Source organism: Pelmatolapia mariae, linkage group LG7 (genome assembly GCF_036321145.2).
Source record: "Pelmatolapia mariae isolate MD_Pm_ZW linkage group LG7, Pm_UMD_F_2, whole genome shotgun sequence".
Lineage (NCBI taxonomy): Eukaryota > Metazoa > Chordata > Actinopteri > Cichliformes > Cichlidae > Pelmatolapia > Pelmatolapia mariae.
Genome location: NC_086233.1, coordinates 43343220 through 43365555, shown reverse-complemented (window position 1 = coordinate 43365555; position 22336 = coordinate 43343220). Strand labels below are relative to the sequence as shown.

General features: G+C 38.4%; 1 protein-coding gene across 7 annotated transcripts in view; it reads left to right on the top strand.

Moving 5' to 3' along the window:
- The window catches only part of LOC134631158 (unconventional myosin-IXa-like), a 150914-nt gene that overhangs the window by 63994 nt on the left and 64584 nt on the right, over nt 1–22336 (top strand). For 5 of the 7 annotated variants that reach the window (XM_063479194.1, XM_063479197.1, XM_063479196.1 and 2 more), the window contains exons 3-6: nt 11262–11356; nt 13539–13601; nt 16794–16893; nt 20042–20095. In XM_063479194.1, the coding sequence (XP_063335264.1) occupies nt 11262–11356; nt 13539–13601; nt 16794–16893; nt 20042–20095 (312 nt within the window). The remainder of the gene's footprint in view (nt 1–11261; nt 11357–13538; nt 13602–16793; nt 16894–20041; nt 20096–22336) is intronic. The other 2 variants (XM_063479200.1, XM_063479199.1) reach the window with 1 other exon arrangement.

Below are 22336 nucleotides of genomic sequence, written 5' to 3'. Positions count from 1 at the left end.
GCCCAAACGCTGTCATCACATACACTGATTTTGCTTTGTGTTTAATGTATTTCATGTTATTTCAGTACATGCTGAGTCACTGACCATTGCAGCAGAGCCCTGTGCTGTTTTAATTAAAAGGAGAGTCACTTAGCTAGCATTAGCTTTTTCCCTACCATCAGCCTTATTGTGATGATAGCAAAAGGTGAGGCCAGTTGTGTCAAACATGTGCCCCAAGGGCCAGATCTGGAATTTCAAAGGATCCAGTTGGTGGCTTTGTTAAGTGTGGAAACTGCTGTGAAGTCAGTAATTACATCATTAAAAAAATATATATATATGTTGCCAATTCGTCTTTGTTATGTTAGTATTACCATGCAGGAATGGAAATAAACATAGATAATTGCTCCATCTCGAAAAGAAAGTGATAAAGTATACAAACCACTTCATATAGACTAAAAGTTTGATGCTCTCAGTTTTCTCTTCTTCCAGTATCAGTTTAAATTACCGAATGTTGACGGGTGAATTGTGAAAGCTTATCTGTGCGTGTAAATTTTATGTTTGATCTTTATTTTATTTATTATTATATTTACAGGCTATCTATCACCAAGAAGTTCCAGTGTGCAGCTATCGCAGTAGAAGTAAACAGCAGCATCAAGAGCATAATGAACATGAATGTTAGTGTTAAAATAAACACTCATGAATTCACATGCCCATTTTCAGTCACATGACTGTCCTGTCTTATTTGCTGCACCAGAGTTCCTGGTTACAACTTTATTTGTTGCGTTCTTTAAAGCTTTAACACTCATTCATGTGTGAATGATTGGAGTAGGCAGTGCTCAGTTGATCGTTTTTCATCATTTCATCATCATTTTTAAGTGAGCGCACACAGAGCCTGGAACAGAAAGCCTGGGTAACAAAGAAAGCTGATGGCCACCATCATTGTTATCTCTGACTGTCAAACCAGCTAATGTAAAGAAAGCCTGGATATGCTGATATACTCTAAGGTGTTACTCATGTTGTTGTGTGAAAAGAAAATCACAATATGGGTAGAAAAACCAAGTTCTTATAGGTTAAATCATTAAACACAAGTGCCTGTTTTAAGGTTAGGCTAAGTGTTGAGTTAGTAGTAGTAGTATAAGCCTCCAGGAAATGAATATGAGTCAGTGTACGGGCTTCATAAATACACAACTGTGTTTATACGTGTACGTGTGAATGAAATAATGGGCTCCTTTTAACATGATGATCTTGGCACAGGCACAGTGGACAAGCAGAGCTGCAGATGACTAATGCAAGCGTGGAGTGTGCCAGATATGAGCAGAAACACTCTGCTGCATCTTTTGGATTAATGTTGTTGAGCACTTGTGGTGTTTCTTGTGTTAAATAATGTTCTGTAGTGGAATCCACACAAGTGCGACTATATATATTCAGAATAAGCCTTTTATCTTTCACAGCTGTTATACACGTTTGTGAATCAGCAGGCCAATGTCAACTTGTTTCCCTGGTTTTAATTCTTCTTGTGGTCAAATTGGGCAATAGATTCTGGGCATTTTATCAACTGGAGGACGGTGTTTTTATTCAGTAAGGTTTTTCATGTCAAGCACCAGCCATTAAGCCATGACGTTAACAGCTCATGCTCACCACATGAAAGAAACCATTTCAGAGTGTGTCACCTAATATCAGAGCATTATTAGCCCTTAAATACAGCCCCATGGAGGGTAGCGTTGAAGCCGAATCTCCTGAAAGGTAAAACCAGAGCATGTAGTACAGTGGATCTGACCTGACTGTTTGCATAGTAATCGGTGTCCAAATTTAAGAATGCAGTTAGAAAAAAACGAGCCTTGGGGTGATGTTTGCTTAGGAAGGTTCCTGACTGAGTGAATTAACCTGGAAAAACAAGTGTAGCAGCTTAGTGCTCACAGCATGTGACCTACATGAAACCATACAGTAACAACACCTTACAGTAAAGTAAGTTGTGTGTGTTGCAGCCCAAACTTTGAACATTGTGGTTAAAACATGGCACGTACACGTGCTGTACTTTTCTTTTCCTAAGTCTTCTTCACACCTTTCCATAACCTAATCATGTTTTCCTTAAAGGTCAAGGAAAAGTGATTACTAGTAATTAGAAGAGGTGGGAGGTCATTTTTTGGCTTGTAGAGCTGCTCCCCTGTTTATATTCTGTTCAGGCAGATTTGTAACTCACTCATATTTTCACAAATACTAGAGGGTTGATTTCAGAGAGAGGAAAAAAAAACCCAAGACATACATTGTAACATAGTGAAAGCTGTTTTTTTTTTTTAAACTATATTTCAGACATTCACTATATACTGTAGGAAACACTAATGCTAATTCCACACAGTCGTGGTTGCAGCATTATATAATCTTGATTATATAATGGCTAGCTTAAAATAGCAAGCTCAAATTTCATTTCTAAGCGTTGGAGTAGGACTGACAAGAATTATTACACACGGGACGACTCGGGATGAACATTGCATTCTTCCTCGCTGCCTTTTTCACCAATGTAACAGCGACTCACACGGGCCTTTCTCGGCTCGAAATGCGCCTTAGGGTGCTAACTAAGGGCATCTGGCACAGTCGATGTTACCCTACATAACAGGAAATGCACAGGCCTCTGTTGCGGCCATTTAATAAACAAAACAATGAGTTTTCTGTTTGAGTAAATGAAACCACACTTTTAAAAAGAAGAAGAAGAAATAAACAGAACATATAAATTGTTACAAAAATAAATCTTTATCTCACTTCTGTCGATTTTTCTTTAGAGGAAGTTCAAATCTTTGTGGTGGGTGTCAAAACTTTTTGTATGCAGGAACATCCCTGCTGACAGCATTAATGCTGTATTGCTTGTGAAATAACAAGATGGCTGGAAATGCACAGAAAAGCTAGCTAGCTAATTTAATAAGCTTTCCATGAGAAAGTTATTACACCATACTAATTTTATTAATGGTTTGTCCTAGCTAGCTATCTGTTAGTAACTGTTGTCCTACCTACCTACCTAGCTGCTACTAATATAACCAGCTAACATTATTTTGTGGTTCATTTTAGCAGTAAAAATTATCTGGTTTTTATTAAGCTAGTGCACTCACTCTTATTATATTCCAGAGACAAGAGGGTGCATGTATGCCTATGTATTTGCTAGATTATGTGTGTATTTTGAGCCCATATTTTATTGCTTTTTCGCTTCACTTGTGTGTTAAAACACAAACATGTATCTGAAGTATTGTAAATCCGGTATATAGAATCATACTTTGTGACTGTCGTGTGTTTTCCTGAGAAATATATGTGGAAAAAAGGTAAAGTGCAAGCTCAAGAACTGGAAAACAGGAGTTCATAAAACCTAGAAGGGCAATGTGAACTCAATCCATGTACGATAAATGCGAGGACAGTTTGCAAACACGTGGGAATGTACATGTCACCACATGTTTTGAGATCAGCTATTCCACATAATGTATATAATTTGTAAACATATGAGTGTAATAAAATTAATTCCCAAAAGCTAAACAGATGTTGATAATCATCAACATCTGGTGCCCTAGGCAGTTTCTTTGGTAACTTTCATCCAGATTGATCAAGGCATCTCAGAGGAGTTCAGGTACATACATGTGCTGTGATCATTATAATAAGATTGGTTTCTCCTTTACCTAAACACCCTCACGTCCTTTCTCCTCATGCTTGCTGTTATGCAGTGGCCCCTTCTTTGCTGTGTGACCTTTGTGTGTAATCACACAAAGGCCTATTGTGTGATTACATAACCGCAGTCCTTCTTCTTCCGTACTCACCTCTTTTTCACTCCCAACCTTTCTATTTCCCAGAAAAGGAGAGCTCATCCCATGTGTCCGGAGGAAAGGACAGAAAAAGAGTTGAGGAGTGCACAAGAATGGGGGAGTGGATTCAGAGGACAGAGGAAAGTTAAAAAGAGAAGATGAGATGCAGATGAAGCAAAGATCTTATTGCTTAACTTTATTATGTAATTTAGAGTCTTTGATGTTTTAGAGATAAACGGTTTATTTACATTTGATCCAAGCAGTCTGGGTTAAATGTTGTCATCTGTTTCTCGAAGTGAATTTCTCTGTGTGTGTGTTTATACTAGATGTGGTTAAAGACTTAAGGAGATTTTAAGAGCTGCCTGTGTTTATGTTTGCACATATTGAGCGTAACAACGACGCTGTAATTTTAAAAAATTAAATCATCGTGCTATTTTTTCTTGTATGAGGACAAAACTGTCATACACCAAACATCACATCTATATATAACGCGACATTTGCTTTTTTGCAATATACATGAAACTGTTTCACGCATCTCATTTTTCCCTCCTGTTTACAAGCAGTACATTGATCAGCAGGAACATCCAGAGGTATCAGAGATGAATAAAAACGCACATTTGCATACACATACACACACTTGCACAATGCTGCCATTTGACACATCTTGTAAATGTTACAGCTTGCTGCCGCAACCACCTGCTCGGCTGCATGTGTGTGTGTTACAACCTCGTCTGCACAGCTAGAATAAGGGCTGCATTGAAGCTATCCCCAACCACAGACACAAATCCTCACACACACACACACTTGCACAGATATGCTGTTTTTCCCAGCCTGCCATGTAAAATCGAGCTGCACCTGCTTGCAGAGGAATGCAATGTGATGTCATCTCAGCTGTGAGTGAGGGGCACTCACCGCTGAGGGGAAAAAAAAAGAAACTCCTCTGGGCTTATGAGTAGCCTTCTGGAGGAATCCACACAGCATGAAGTCATCCTGAAAAACTGTTTTCGGGGTATTTCTGCTGCTCCAGATGTTGTTAAACCACACGTCATACAGAAAATCAACAGTGTAAGGATGGAGGGGACGAGATGGACACAAAGTTAAATAGCACTGGCATCATTTTATCTGGGCATCACTTTATTTGTAGTGAATTTGCCCGATGACTTTGACTCATTGCGACTCATGCTTAATCCATCAGTGTTCATTGTTTCAATTTAGTACAACAAAGCTAACAACCCACCAAAACAAACAGACTACGTTGCTTCGTCATGCTAATGTTATTAGCATTTTAACCTTTAGAGGGAACATATTTGGTACAAGAAAAAAAGCCTCCATGTTTATTAAATCAATATGAAGAAATGTCTTCTGTTCATCACAGATTGTAGATTTAAATATAACTGGAACAAAGTTCACTCCTCATATTGTTTTAATTATATCGTGGCTAAAGACATTATGCTGTATTTTAAAAGAACAAAGCAAAGATGATTGCAGTTTGATTATAGGAATACTGGCAGTTAGCATGAGAGCTTATTTATATTTTCTAAATAAGGCATCACTGAAAAAAATAAAATTATTTATATATATATATATATATATATATATATATATATATATATATATATATATATATATATATATATATATATATATATATATATATATATATATATATATATATACATATATATATATATACATCTCTAAAATTGTCTCGCAAAAGAATCCAAAGGGTTTCTGTTAAGATTTTTTACACACGATGTTTCTGTTTTACCAGTGAAGCTGTCAGAAAAATGATTTGATGTGTGTATGTATCTGATTAGTATTAGCAGTGTAACTCGGCAGTCTACTGCTGTCATGCTATAGTTGTTTAATGAAGCAGCAAATGGGGTTTAGTGTCAGCCTGTGATCTTGAGAGTACATAAGACATGACATTCACTGTATTTGCTACCAAAAGAAATGTGCTTGCAGCCTAAATGCCTGCAGGCTGAAACCAGAGAGGGTTTTTTATTTTATAAAGATGGCCTTGTTCCTATAAACATGGAGGAACAAGGCTGGAGATTTCTCTCTACCTGCTGGTTTCAAAGCCAACTTTACCCTAACCAGACACAATACTGTCTTTGCAGCTAATGAACATCATGGGCAAAGCAATTAAATCTAAATTGTCAAGGACCATGGGTAGCTATATAAGAATAAAAGAAAGGTAAACTGATCAAATGATTATTTATTGCCATTGATAAGTCACCTGACAAAATGCAAAACGAATCCAGAAAAAGTTGGGACGTTCTTTAAATTTGAACAAAATAAAAAAGACTTCCAAATCACATGAGTCAATATTTTTTTCACAACAGAACATAAATGATATAACAAATGTTTAAAGTGAGAAATTGTACTCCTTAAACTAAATGAGCTCATTTCAAATTGGATGCCTGTTACAAGTCTGAAAAAAGTTCAAAACCATTCAGCTGGAAGAACATCTAGCAAGTAACTGAGTTAATTAGTATCAGGTTTGTAACATGATCACCTTTAACAGCGATGTCTTAGAGCGGCAGCGACTCTCCAATCTGTGAAAGACACACTACATCACTCATCAGCATGACGGTGTCCCTCAGATTACTAAATGGGCACAGGAATACTTCCAGAAACCACTGTCGGTTAACAATCTGCCGTGGCATCTGCAGATCCCAGCTAAAGCTCTATCATGCAAAAAGGAAGCCATATTTGAAGATGGTCCAGATGCGCCATCTTGTCCTGTGGGCCAAGACTCCTTTGAAATAGACTGTTTCAAAGTGGGAAAGTGTTCTACGTTCACATGAGTCCAAGTTTGACATTCTTGTTGGTAATCAGGGCCACCGTGTCCTCCAGGCTAAAGAGGAGGCAGACCTTGCAGCGTGTTATCAGTGTTCAGTTCAAAGACCCAGCATCTCTGATGGTATGGGCGGTGCATAAGGTCACGTGGTATCGGCAGCTTGCATGTTTTGGAAGGAACAATGAATGCTAAAAGGTATAGAAAGGTTTTAGAGCAACATATGCTCCCCTCCAGACGACATCCATTTCAGGGAAGACCTTGTGTATTTCAGCAGGACAATGCAAAACCACATACTGCAGCTATAGAAGAGTCTGGCTGCTGAAGTGGCCTGCCTGCAGTCCAGATCTTTTACCTATAGAGAACATTTGCTGCATCAGTAAATGGAAAAATATGTCAATAAGGACCACAAACTCTTTAGCAGCTGGAAACTTTTATCAGGCAAGAATGGGCCCGAAATCCAAAACCATAACATCAATGCCCAAACTGTTTAGAAAAGAAGAGGCGTTGCTACACCATTGTAAACACACCCCTGTCTTAACTATTTTGAGATCTGTAGCATCAAATTTGACACTGACAATAACTGTTAATTATTTTTCATAAAGAGAATGAGGGTAGAAGCTAAAATAAAAAAGGGTAAGGTAACAGAAGATAATATGAAACTATAAGAAGTGATGTGACATGATAAACTGATTTGAGTTGGTTGGCCTAGAAAGTAGATAAAGAACTTGTACAAATGTAGGCTAGTAGCATGCTTAAAGAAGATCCAATTAAACAAAAAGTAATGATTGTTACTTATAACAAGGAAAATAGGGATTTTCGTTCCATTTGTTCATTATTCATAATTGACTCATTCATGAAAACTTTTCTCTCTTAAAACTAAAAACTTGGGGAATTGAAACCATTTTCAGTCATTTGAAGCACTCATCGCTCCCTGAAACACAGAAAGCTATCTAATGGAAGCTAGCCCAGCAGTGGTTTTGGCACATCTCCACTTGTTTTTCATAAACTAGGTCACCTAATGATTTTTGAAAGTGTACGAGGAAATACTGTGGCTCTGCTGGGAAACAAGGGAAAGAAAGTAACAGAGAGGGAGAAAGCATGTTATTAGAATTGGTATCCAAACCAATTTTAGCCACTGCTTTGAGGAAAGGCTTGACATGCTAATTACCATCCTAGCTCCCATCTCGCCCCCACTCCACTTCAACATATAAAATGCAAAATTTTATCCCAAAATAGCAGCACCACTGCTTGCTTCCTCAGTGCTTGTAGAGCACGGGCTTTCTGCAGGAGTGGAGAAAACAAGTGGCTCCTAACATAATGTGACAGCATGGAAGGACCCGCCAGGGCTACCACAGCACATATGCATTCATTAACATATTGTTAGAATGACGCTTGGACTTAAACCTACACACACACACACACACACACAGTGTTATAGCTGGATTAAGCCTTGGGCTCAGCACATTTGCTTCGGCATAAAATGTGACATATTGCCGGGTAAGCGCTGTATCTTTCATTTGTATAAGTGGACGCTGTGGTGAGCTGCTATTAACACATTTAAGTTGTTTATTTCTGTACTCCATGTGGTCCCACAGGCTATACACTGAAAGCTGGGGTTAATTCAGATTATGTTGAGTCACTTTGGATTTTCAATTAAAATTCAAATTTGAGGCCAGATTTACTAACATATTGCACCAGCGCAAAAAAGGTATTGTTGTTATTTACAGAGAGCACAGTGAAAAATTAGGTGTAAGATGTGGGAATACTTTTGCAACTCATCCTGTTCCTGTGTATTTCTGGGAGTTCTTTCCTCAAGGTCCAAACTTTAGGGAGGCAAACAATAAAATCAAGCGTGCAAACTGATTTACGAATGTTTGTGACATGCAATTTACTGCTAAATGCACCAATAATGCCAAAGAAGCCTGTCTAATTTTTGGCGCTTGATATTGAAATGAACTGACTTATATATACAATCAAATAAATGCTTCTTGTATTTTGACAGCATCCGAAGAAAACAATGTGATAAAATATGACTTAAGATATTTTAGGCCTCGCTTGTTCAACTGGTTGCATTAAGCTAATTCCCTCCTCTCACAGCATCTTTCCTTATCAGTCTTTGTTATCTGCCTGGCAACAACAGACAGATTTTTAACGAAAGTAGGTCATCAGTACATAATATAACCAGTCAATATTTCAAACACTTAGAGTAAATCTAAGTTTTATTCATTTTTTATTTTGACATTTCATAGGTGACAGTGGAAGCCTTTTTTTTCTCATACCTGTGAAACTGTTGTTTAAATCCAGTTTGGAGTAAAACTAGGTCACAGTTTGCATTTGTATAAACATGACAGAGGAAAATTTTCAGTTATTGTTGATTTCTAAAAAAGAAAATGAAGATTTCTCCTGTTTGAAGCAGACTAGTATCAAAATCAGGCCTCATATCTAGTTTCCTTGTTTATATTTATAGCACTGTAGCAGCACAGCATTAATCATTAATCTTTTTTTCTCCAATAAAAACCCTTCATTTCTTAATAGGGCTTTTATTTTATATCGTATGACTACTGTTGCCCCCCCCCCTCTGTGTTTGTTCATGTTTACCAGACCCCCTTCCTGTCTGACTTCAAATTGGCTACCGGTTGAGGAAATACGGTTTGTTTGGGGGCTTTGTCCAAAACAGTACAGTGAATGCAGGAAATTAGAAAATAAGATAGCGGGCATGGCGTGGCAACAAAGACTGTCTCTGTTTTGTTTACTATTTATTAATAAATAGTCCAAATAAAGTTAAGGTTCTTCTTGATTAGCTTAGTTTTTTCCTTTTTTTCTCTCTGTTTTGCATCTGTTTTCTCGCTTCGTCTCCACGCGTTCATACATTGAGCACACACTGATGCAGACACGAACATATACACGCACACGCACACAGACTAATCATAGCGTGTGTTTTCCTGTGCTGTGGTCGCAGCAGGCGTTGACCATGAAGCAGAGTTCAACACTAAATCATTCAGACTGTGCCGCCCTGCTCATTAATCTCTTTCAAACATAAACAGAAAGCACACGCACAAACTGCGCTCGGCTTAGCACATGCGTGCAAACAGATGTGCGACGGGCAAGTGTCCTTTTCACATACATGTTACCAGTGCATTTATCGCTTCTTTTTGTTAATGATTGTGAGTGACAGTTTCTGTTAGGGCTGCTCACTTCAATCATTTCAGGAAGTGGATTTTCCCCCTTTAGACTTTAAACTGGAAATATTCCCCACAGCAGAATGATTGAGGATGAAAGCTCTGTCATTATCATTCTGAATTGCAGTTTCGATTTACATTTCGGGAAATCAAAGGAGATCTCACTGCCAGTCCACTCTCCGCCTTTACCTCCTTTTAGTTTTTTTTGGTAGTTACCATTGTGTGTCAACCACTGCAAGACTGGCACACATTAAAGACCAACAGGGGTCTAAAAGATGGATGTGCAGGGGAAGCTGTTGCTTAGTATGAAAGTGAAAGGCCTGGAAAAAGAAGGGAACGACATCAACCTTACTTAAACCTTGTTTTGTTGCTTCTTTCTTCGGGCTGCTTTGTCCCGGTTGGCTCGCTGAATGTGTGTCAAGTTCTGTTTTTAAATGAATCATCACAGAGATCAAAGCCTGATTCTGAAGCAGGGTTTTATTTTTTATTAACCGTGTTATTCCTGAGCTGTAGTATTCACCCAGAAGCCACAATCAATTATCCGACGCCCACACCGTTCTCCGCCACTCCCCTTCTCCCCCACCCTTTTACTCTGCTGGCTTTTATATAGTAATTTATCATCGCTCCAAAATACTGATTGCATCAGCCGGAAAATTTACCGTTGCTACCACTTTATCCTCTCTTAAAAATCTCCTTATTTCCTGCCATATCTTTATCTGTGGGCTTGTTTCCTTCTTTTTTCACTTTTCACTTAGTTTTTCCCTTTTTTTCTCTTTTCATCATGTCCTCTCTCACAGATGATCATCCCTTCTTCATACTCTTTTGGTCTTTTTTGTTTTGTTTTGTTTTATCTCTGAGCTCTGTCTTCTTTCTTGTCCCTCCCTTTCCTTTGTATCTCTGTGGTGTATTCCCTTTCCTTGTTGCCTCTCCTGTTGCCTCTCCTCTCCTCTGCCTAACTAACCAACCCAGCGTTGCCCATCAGACTGCTAATGAGAACCTGAATGAGTCCTCCAGGGGTCTCTAATGATAGTTTCTCTCTATGTGTGTGTGTGTGTGTGTGTGTGTGTGTGTGTGTGTGTGTGTGTGTGTGTGTGTGTGTGTGTTAGCAGAAATGCCCACAGACTCCCACAAGCAGTGACTGTGTCTGTTTTCAGTGTTGCAGTGTTTGCCTTCAGAGGAATTTGGCAGTTTAGTGCGTGACTGACGTGTCTGACTGTGAGTTTTAACTGCGTGTTTGTGTATTTGTGTGTGTGCCCCTTTTGCAGGCCCCTTCCTGTGCCTCATGGCCTCTGTTACAGTGCTGTGATTGGTAGCTTTCCCTTCATATATCAACATATTTCAACATATTATTTTTACTTTTCTTCAGAGCTTGCTGGTAGATGTAAAGTCTACTGAAATCTGAATGCTAACCCTAACCTGTTGATACTTGGTTTATCTTACAGGTGTAAACTGTTAATCATAGCTTGCCAGCACCTTGTACCTGTGCGTGCTGATATGTAATCCTTTCTGTTTTCTCTTCAGGCCTTTGGGAATGCTAAGACGGCCCATAACAACAACTCCAGCCGCTTTGGGAAGTTCATCCAGGTCAACTATCAGGAGAGTGGCACAGTCCGGGGGTGAGAGATGCATGCTGACATATAAAGCACATCTATAGAAGCCATATACTAGAGCTGGACCGATGTTATTTGCCAGTTTATCGGCATTTATGAGACAGAGGGCACTCTGCAACTTAGCTGTTGGCAACGTGTGCTTGGAACACCACAAACAAAACAACGAGCTGATCCGAGCAGAGTCGGGGGATTCCCATGATGCATTGAGCATTTCTTCTTCAATCACCTTTCTCGCTCACCATCAGAGATGGGCAGTAATGCGTTACAAGTAATGCGCTACTGTAATCCGATTACTTTTTTCAAGTAACGAGTAAAGTAAGGGATTACTATTGCAAAAAAGGTAATTAGATTACTGTTACTTTCCCGTAAGCACGCTGCGTTACTGCGTTACTAAAACCGTGATTTTTTTTGCAAGAGTGTCTCATGACAATGACGTAAGCGAGTGAGACGTTCGTGGCAACAGCTGTGTGCAGATCAAAAATGGATAATATAACGAGTGCGGGAGAGAGTATGAGCGTGCAGCGTTTAAAGCGTGGAAGTACTGACCTTACTTTGAGTTTGATTCCATAAAAAGTGACAAAAACATTAGCGTCCGCTGCTCACTGCGTGGGAAGAAAACTTCTTTTTACAGCGAAAAAAAACCCCTAAACTTCCGAGCAAGCACCGAGTGCGCTACCACGGAATGGGAAATTCACAGACAAACTCGCGGATTCTTCCACTGACCGCTGCGGCACACCTGCACCAGGGCAAACCTCCGCCTGCCCCACTCCTGCTATACAGGTGAAAATAGAGCAACAGGACTGCTGAGTCTTTGATTTTATTTATTTTCTGCTGTGTTTCACTTGCATTTATTTGAAAGACTGAGTGTAAACACAAAAAATTATTTTATTTTATGTGCTGGAATGTGCAGAAAATAGGTTTAAATGTCAAACAAATTTCTTCCAGTCAGAGAATGTTGCATATAATTTAATTTTTGCTTGATGCATAAAGTTAAAAGATTAAAACTAATAAAACAAGTTTTAAAAAGAGACCTTTCCATTTGATTACATTTTATATGATGGATTATGCAGAAAAAGTAGAATTGGGCTGAAAGATCTATTGCTTTATCACCTATTCAGGTTGTAAATCGTATTTTTAAAAAGTAACTAAGTAATTAATTACTTTTGAAAATAAGTTATCAGTAAAGTAACAGGATTGCTTTCTTGGGGAAGTAATCAGTAATTAGTTACTGATTACTTTTTTCAGGTGACTTGACCAACACTGCTCACCATGTGTTAATAGACGTCTCTGCATCAAATCATTACTTGTTATTAACCTCTGGCTCTCTTCCACAGCATGTTTTTTATCCTGTTTTCCTTCTCTCACCCAAACCGGTCACGGCAGGTGGCCCCGCCCCTCCCTGAGCCTGAGGAGGAGGTTTCTTCCTGTTAAAAGGGAGTTTTTCCTTCCGACTGTCGCCCAAGTGCTTGCTCATAGGGGGTCAAATGATTTTTGGCTTTTTTCTCTGTATGTATTATTGTAGGGTCTACCTTACAATATAAAGCTCCTTGAGGCGACTGTTGTTGTAATTTGGCCCTGTATAAATAAAACTGAATTGAATTGAATAGAATCACCAAATATTGTTATCAGTCTTAAAAATCAATATATCGTTCCAGCTCTACTAGATACACATTTCATGTTGTTTTACTCGTTTTTTGGGGGTTTTTTTAATCAAAAATTTGTTTTGTTTTGTTTTCTTATTTTTGTCTGTCACTTTTGGTCAACAGCTTTTGTTTTTAAAGGTGTTATAAAAATGAATATAATTTAGTAACAGATATAATAGCAGAATAATGCCTACGATTTATGTATATTATTATTATTATTACCTTTATTTATCTCTTAATATTGTGCTATGATTTATTAACATGTAAGCTACAAAAAACAACATTCAGCCATTATTGACGTGTGATTATGTAAATTCTCATTTGACAAACTATTAAAAACCACAATTCAGATAATTATACCTCTTACCTCTTCCTATTGTCTGCTAATCTGTTAAAACGCCCTGTTTATGATGAGTATGGCAAGAAAAAGCACATTCAGTGTCCATGTGATATTGAAACATTGTTCATTTCTGATCATAATTACAGCAGCTTGTTCTTAAATTACTCTTATGACTTAGTGCAGCTGCATTTATGTTTATTTCCAGCGCGTACGTAGAGAAGTACCTGCTGGAGAAATCACGTCTGGTGTACCAGGAGCACAATGAGAGGTGAGTGCAGATCACATATTGTTTGTTTGTTTGTTTTTTCTTCTTCTTTTTTTGCTGGATTAACCCATACAGACATCATTAGAAGATTTGTCATCTGCAGTACTTGGCTCACTTTCCACATTGTTTCATCAGTATGGATCGCTGTTTTATCACACCTAGAATGACTCAGCAGCAGCTCTCATGCTTTTGAATGTAAATAACATCTTGTTAATCAGAAAGGATCCAAGTCTTTGCTTTGTGTGGATTTAAAATCCATCAAAAATAATCTGTTTAACTTTGACTCCACCTTTAACGGAAATCCAATTTTTCCTGTGAACATTTCTAAAAGGTGAAAATAACGAACCTCAATAAGCGCAGCTAGAAGTGGTGCAGCCATAAATAATCTAAATATGATACTTGAAACACTGAGACACTTCCACTTGCCTGAAAGATAAGATGTTAAATGCGTATCTTTTCGCTCACATGCTCTTTGTCTAAGAAACTCAATGCTGAAATAGTCTTCATTTCCCCTGCAAGGATATATCAGGTGGCCATCTGACTGAAACCTCTGGCCTTTGTTTAACTCTCAGGTTTTCCTCTGAGTTTAGGCATTTATTGACACAGAATGGGACAAATACTGTGATACAGATTTTGAGATATTACATAAGGAGTCATATTTTCTGTCCAGTATAACAGTGTAAAACTGTCTATTTTTACTTTTTATATGTATAAACACACTCACATGTGTATGAAGAACTCATCTACCTGACGTTGGGCATATGCACGCACATGCACGTGTCTCCACCTGCACCCACATCCTATAAATAGCTTCACTTGTCTCAGGTAACACAGAGACACACCCTAACAGTTCATCATATCGCTCCCAGGTGACAGTAAAAAAAAGCCACTGATCCCACCAGCATAATAGCTTCATGCGTGGGGAGGAGGGGAACTGTCCAACAGTCATCTAATCGCTCTAAACCTGACTGGTCTGGGGTTTTTGTTTCATCCTGATGACAGGCTCTGGCGGCCATATTGATAGGATAGAAACTAAAGTCAGGACCTCCCAGATGGTTCGTCCTTGAACCACAGAGGTGGGAGAGAAGGATGATAAACTGCAAACTATCTTAAATCTTAAAGTCGGTTCAGTGGCAGGTTGCCTTTGTACGATCCCACTGGAGAGGAAAAAGCACTAGGGAGTGAACTAGCTGAACTTTCCAGGGATACTGTTGGGGCTTAATGACTCTGCACTTTGATGGAAGGGAAGACAGAAACTACAAGGGAGGGGGCTTTACTGCATTCAAGAGCCGTCACGCAAATCCCAAGTGTGGATACTGTTTTTGCTTGTGGTTATTTTTTGTTATTGTTGTTATCTTATAAGTTGCCCCTGTTTTATGTTGTCTAACGCATTGAATGAGAGACCCTATTTCTCCAATATTATTTTCTTTTTCCTGCCGGTTAAATTCAGAACTGAATTTAAAATTCTTCTCCTCTCATACACAATCTTGAATAATCAGGCCTTTCTTCTGTGGAACCAGAAGATGATTTGGGAGACATGCACCCTGGAATCTTTTGTGTGGAATCACAAATGAACTTAATCCAAAGATTTAATACTTAATACAGTGTTCAGCTGATAGCCACCCATTTATGTTTCACTACTTCATTCAGGCCAAGTCATTCATTGGTGTATTTGAATGAGAGCCTGATGGATTACATAAGTTTTCTGGGCAAAGCCATGGTACCTTACCTACATGAACTCTGCTTTTCTGGTCTTACAAAAATACAAACCCAAAAAGACTGAAAGCAGTCGATCACGAGGTTTGCTATTTGATACTGTATTCTGGTCAGCGGTTAGTGTGAAGATGCGGAAAAACTCTGTGGCAAAAAAAAAGGTTGTAAAGCAGTTCTTTGTGGAAGGTCAGAAAGAATAATTTGGGGTTGAGTGCATTTGTTTCACTTTTGTGTTACGGTTGCGTTCAGGGCAAATGACGAGTAACCTTTGCCCTGTAACGGCTGGATTCATTAAGCAACTTTATCTGGATTCATCTGGATAACTCATTACTGCCAAGTCCATGTATTATTTACCAAACCTGTATATATGCAGTTCATGAAGCTCAGAGTAAAATATTGCAATATTTTAGAATCTGATGTAGAGATTATGTAATAGCATCTTTTATTTGAGAGGTGCGATGATAGAAAACGTGAGCTTACGGGTTGAGAGTCTTTAATATCCTCCGTGGGTTTTATAAGTTTCCACCACTCCATCAAACAGTAAGTGTCCCTCTGCAGAGAAGGGAAACTCGTTTCCAGCTGTAATAGAATTACCTCTCAGCACACTGGCCAAAGCCCCAGCCTTTGTCACGGTTAATCACAACTCATTACCTTGAGCCCACACACCACACTGCCGCTTTGTTTGTCTTGAAATGTGAGACCGCCGGGTCAGAGGGGTGACTTATCTGTTACATGTTGCAGGTTTGTTTTAAGAAATGTTCCGCAGATAACGCGAAAGGAGTCTCCTCCTCAGGGGCCGTTTCGGCACAGCGGGGAGATATGAAAGCTGCTGTCCTTAGTTCACCTCTGAGGAAATTTAAAAGAAATTAATACAAGAAAAAAAAAATCTTTTTTTTTTTTTTTTTCACCGTCTAACTCAGGAGTATCAAACATAAGGCCCAGGGCTCGGAATCGGCCTGGCCAGAACTCCAATCCGGCCCACTGGATGCGTTTGGAAAATATAAAGGAGGGCATAAATTTTTGACTTTTAACTGTATTTTCACTGTAATCAAGTAATAGATAAACACTTAAAACAAAGAAAAATTCTTGCTTCTTTTCAGTATTTACTACAGACATTTCTATTTTTGTAAACCGTGTCCACAGTTAAATAATAATTAACAAAATCTTGCTGTTTTAAAACTACAGGACAGTCAGGCTTTTTCTGTAATTTTACACATGTATTTTTTACAGTTTAAGCACATTTATATCAGCAGCAATTCTTTATCATGTGCAAAAACTGACATATACTGTTGAAAAATCACTTCTTTTTCTCATACTGAGGTATCCAAGGGATTAAACATACAGTTAAACTTCTTTACACTGACAGAAATGGGATTTCCTCCAGTCTGGCCCACTTAAGATCAAAGTGAGCTGGATGTGACCTACGAAAAATATAAAGAAGTTTGACATCAGTCCTCTAATGTGTTTCGTGTGTTTCTGTAGGAACTACCATGTGTTTTACTACCTGTTGGCTGGAGCCAGTGAAGAGGAGAGGAAGGCCTTCCACCTGCTCAAACCTGAGGAATATCACTACCTCAACCAGGTCGGCACACAAAAACACACACGCCCAAACATAGATACAAATAGCAAAGTAGGTGCTGCTTTCTAGAAAAGCTTCACGTTATTGTATTATATGTTATTATCTGGCAAGTCATTCAAATCCAGTTTCTGTTGGTTAAAATATGAATCGATTAAAGCTCCAGCAGCACTTGTGAAGAAACAGCTTTATTAATTTGACTGATAAGCTTTGGATAAAGGCCTTAATTTGGTTAATCACCAAACAGGTTACAGTGAACATTTTAAACAGCTTACGTAAAACAACCAATCATATATGTCCAACTTAGACAGTCATCAGTGAGGCACGAATAAGGATGGAGTGAGCACGTGCTTGTGGTTTAATGCAAATCATTGCCAATGGAAACCAACATTGGTTTTAGAATATCTCATTGCCTGCTATATTCAGTTTACATGTAGTAAATAGTATGTACCAGTGTGATCAGTAAAATGTGTGATCTTATATTAAAATAATAATATAACTGATGGCATTTTGGGAAAAAATTAAAAGACATTTTTTTTAAATTACACATAAACAGCCCATCAAAATGATACAACTATGAAATATAAATATCTAACATGACCATCAAGTAACCTTCCTCACTTAAGGAAGGATTATCCACAAATCCTAATTTACCGTAGCCTAATGCAGTACTATAGCACTATAGACAGAAATATGTCTGTAGACTTTGTCAGGATGTATTTATTATCAGACATGATCAGATATATCCGGACCTCTAATTTAAAACAACAAAAATTCAGATATAAACAATTTCCAGATGAGATAATGAGTTACAAATGAAGACACAATCATTATAGCAGGGATGCTTGAGTCTACAAAAAAATCAGAAGATTTTAAACTGATAACATGTTAACCGATGCACGTCAAAGCCTTTTTTAAAAGATGTAGGGCAAAAAAATGGAACGGCGTTAACAGCACAGTAAATGCATTTTTGGCATGTGAAGAAAACTTTAATGCTTTAATTTTATGTAAATGATTCATAAAAAAAAGCAAATATTCATCCCAAATGAAAACCGGGTTAAGTTATTATTGATTAGTAAAGCTGAAAAATCTCTGCTGGATCTTATTTACTCACTTAACTCAACTGGGACACATACATATCTTTGACTGCCAGAAATTCAACTCTTTTTCTCACATGTATGTGCGGCCGAGTGAGCATACATGCCTGGTCACATGCCAAAAGCCCACATACGTGTGTATCTTTTGCAGTACATCTGTGTGTTTTGGCAGCTGATGTGTGAGGATTCATATTCCCTCATGCCATGAAGGCAGCACACTGGAAAGATGAAAAAAAGATTCTCTCTCCTCATCTGCCCAAAAAATAAAAATTTTCTCCCCCGTTCTCTTTAATCTCCCCAACGACAACAGCAACAACAACCCCCTCTTGTTAGCTGCCAGCTTACTTTGCAGCTCTGTTTCCATGGCAACTGCAAAACTCACGACTCAGTCTGGCGCTGACGAGGACTCACGCAGAGGCTGCCGGCAGTCGTGTAGTCGTGCGCACTTACACACACGCCGATGTCACAAAAGAGCAGAGCGATTGTCCGTACTTAGCTCTTTGTGTTACTCTGTGTTTCTCAGTGGATTTGACTGAAGTACATTTACTCAAATACTTCAAAGCTGTGCCCCCTCTTTACTATACAGTGCACTTAACTTACTGTGATTTTGAGTGTGTAGATCTGCTGACTGAAGCCAATGTGAAAGTGCCTTAAACATCAGTTCTTTCAGTGGCCAGAAAGGGATGTGTCCTCTGCTTGCAAAAACACCACTGGTTTCCTTATAAGACGCCTACGAGGAAACCTTTAGTGTGCAGAATTGCTAGTTCCAGGTCGTATTGAGCAGAACACAAAGTTAATTTTGTGGATTTAATTGGTAAATTTTATGGTCATTGTCAGAATCAGAACGGAAAGCGATCCAGGATATTGTCATCAGCTAACAATCTGCTGCTAGCCGGTCTTGTTTGGTGAGTCTTGTTCCTCAGCTCAAGGCTTCCTAACTAGACTTCATTTACCACTGAGTTACATCGTGGTGGCTACGTCTGTTCTGTATGTCTTAGCACGTGTCAGTCAAAGCAGCAACATTTCATAACTTTAAGACTTCACAAATCTAAACTATTGAGTTCCAGTGGTCTATCCGATATCCCTGTGTTGGTATTGTTCCTATATCATCATAACAATGCTGGTCCAGGATCAGCATTGCAACTGACCAATCACTTTATCTGAACAATTAGTTGGCATTAGCCAAGAAGTTAGCTGATGCTAACATGAGTAAATTTAGCTTATAGCAAACCTTACTCAGTAATATATTTGCTACACTGCTAATTATTAAAGAAAACACTTGTTTACTTTTTGTTTTAGAAGAGAGTTTTATATAAACAGGCATTTTCTTCCCTTTTTCTGCCATGTTGTGATGTCAAGGCTAAGACATCACAGCGTAGTTTGTTCGTCCACGATGATCACTGCAAATGACAATGTTATGATGGTATGGGGAAAATGGCAACACAGGGACATCGGATACACTGTCCCAATGTTAGGAAGGGTGTTTTTGACACTTGCACAATGGATTAATTTCTGCTTATAGCTTTAGTTACTAATTCCTTTACTGATTGTGATTTACACATTAGAAGGTGTTGCAGTGTGGTACAGATTTAAGCTTAAAGTTAATGTTTAGGATAACTTAAAATAAATCACTAACTTAACCAGTCTGAATTTTAAAAAAAAAAGCAAAATGATTAAAAACACAACTATAACATTAAGGAATCAACAGCATTTATCCAGTTGTGTAATGATAGTATTGTAGTAGTTTTAATTTAGATAGGAAACGCTTTCAAAATTTTAATTAATTAATATTTGCCACTACTTTTACTTACATAAAATATCTAACTATTTTTGCACCACAGATGGTGTGTTTTTTTCCAATGCCAAACCCTGATGAGGTCATCGGGGTTTCATTTTCGTGACTCTGTGGATGTGTGTCTGTTTTCGTGAGATTCTTTTTCTCTCCTCACATCTTAACAGTATGCGTCATTGCTTCCTCAGTCTTTTTAAAGATTGCATTTTCATACTGTACGTATGTGTAACTCAAGCCTTCTTAACCCGCTCTGCCTTACTTCCAGATGACAAAGAAATCGCACAAACTCTACTGGGACAATTACTATGAGAGTGAGCTGGTCAGTATCGTGTGGATGACAAGCTGTTTGTGTACGTCTGTGTCCATGGGTGTGTCGTGGTACACTGGGTTTTTGGTGCCAGTCTTAGTCTTGTTCTTTCTTGGCTTTCCACACCCGCCCGCTTTCAGTGAAAAAGATGGAGGCGACCTGGACTGACCTCCGCCGGTTGTGCTCTAAAATGTTTAAAGGGATTCCTTAGTGTAGTCTTTTGACTGTATTTGGCTGTTCCGTCTCAAGACTTTTGCTCTTTGTACTTTGTCCAGTAACTCAAGGTTTTTGCCTGTTTTTCAAAGTAAATGAATCTTTTTCTCTCGTTAAAAAAAAAAAAGATGGGTGACGACATGCTGATTAACAGTATTCGGACAATAAGGCATCCCTTTAAACTTGTCCTTTGGCTTTTGCGTGCTTTGCTTTTGGGGAATAGGTGACAAATTCGACACTACCATCTTTAAAGGGAAGGTTCAGGATCTTAATGTGAGTATGACAGAAGTTTTGCAGTTTTGGTTTGTTATCACAGAGCCACAAAAACTGATATTGATAGCATTGATTGCTTACCACAGTAAGGAGGGAAAGGAGTAAGAAGAACCTTCAAGCACTCAAAAGTGTCGCTGATCCAAATATACTAGTAACCATGTTCAAAACGAGAAGCAGACTTGCAGCAGCAACACTTTTCATCAATGTTAAATAAGCATTTGTGGTGAGGGCCTTCAAGTATGTTGACTAGGATGTAAATTTAACATAATTTCATGCTTCGCGGTAACATTAAAGATAGGGCAAGCGCTAACCTGAACAATTGGTAAAATACTCCTAAGTCTATTAGTCAGCTTGAGCAGTGGTCAATTAGTTTCACATCCTGAAACTTCCCTCTAGCTGTGTGGTCCGTTTTATGTGTGTTTGTGTGTGTTTTTGCTGTTTCATTGGTCTCTGAGCCTGCCCGCTGTCTTTCCAGCCTCCACCTGAAGTGAGTAATGTTTGGTCAGTGGGATTTGTTGTGTTTGTTTAAAGGCCCCTGTATCTCCTAATGGGAGATTATGTTACTTAGACTTTGCTGGCGAGCAAACACTTGACATGAGAGTTGGTCAGTTATAAATACGACCTGTGGACTTACTGTATTTCACTCTTGACTTTGGCTTTTTCAACTCTTTGTTTTTTAGCTCTGAAACATTTCTTTTTGCTATGAATGAAAACAAATATTTTGAGTATTCTCTAAAAAGCTCTCATTGGCATTGTGAATCCCTATTAATCTTACAAGCTAATGGACTTTTCTCATATCACACCTGCAGAATATCCTTTACTTCATATCTTGCCTGGAGGCATTTGACAACATAAAGTACAGCGATAGCACACATATATACTTGTTTTTGTCTTTAAACGGCTATAATCTGTTACTGCACGCCCATAACAAAGTCATGATAAAATAACGTGATGTTTACAATCCCCATATATTATTACCTGCATGCCTGTATGTTGTCAGTACAAACAATGGCAGTAAGAAACATTGTTGTAAATATAGCTCTAGGTAACATTATTATTACTTTGAACTTCAGATCAAACTGTTGACCTTGAAGGTTAGGTCAGAGGTAAAACGTGACATATTTTAAGTCTTACTGTACTTTGTACATGTTGACAATACACACCACATTACGAATCATACTTTAGTTTTAAGGCTTTTTGTCAACCATAAGCTCAAACACCAGAAACATAAGCTCCTTGGCTGAGGTAGCATACTTAACAACTGCTTATAAGAAGAATCATTTAAGTCATGCTGAACATGTGGCTTTTGCTGCAGGAGTGGTTTGAGAAATTTCTGGTGAGGTTTTTAAGATACGATTTGTGTTCCTCTCTTCATTTGATTCATGCTGTGTCTCTGCATCATTTGCACCATTTACCGTAAATGTAAATGTTATGAAGCCACATTAATTACTGTGCTATGCTTCTGAGGCCATTGGATTTTCAAGAAATTGGTGCAAACACAAGATCCTACAAGGATCCAAGAAGCCAGGTGTGAAACTATGAAGTTGTTGCTGAACTGGACCAGTTAGCAATCTTCCATGAAATTGGTTTCACTTAAGTGTAGCTTTTTTAATCTTAGATTTATTAGACTGTTTTTAATTTGATTTCTTTCTTTTATTATATTTTTTGCAAGGAAAGCAAAAAGGCATACTGTTAGGCCCTAACCTCTGTACACCATCACCAATTTTACAACAAACTATCAACATGTGATTGAAGTTTGGACTTAAC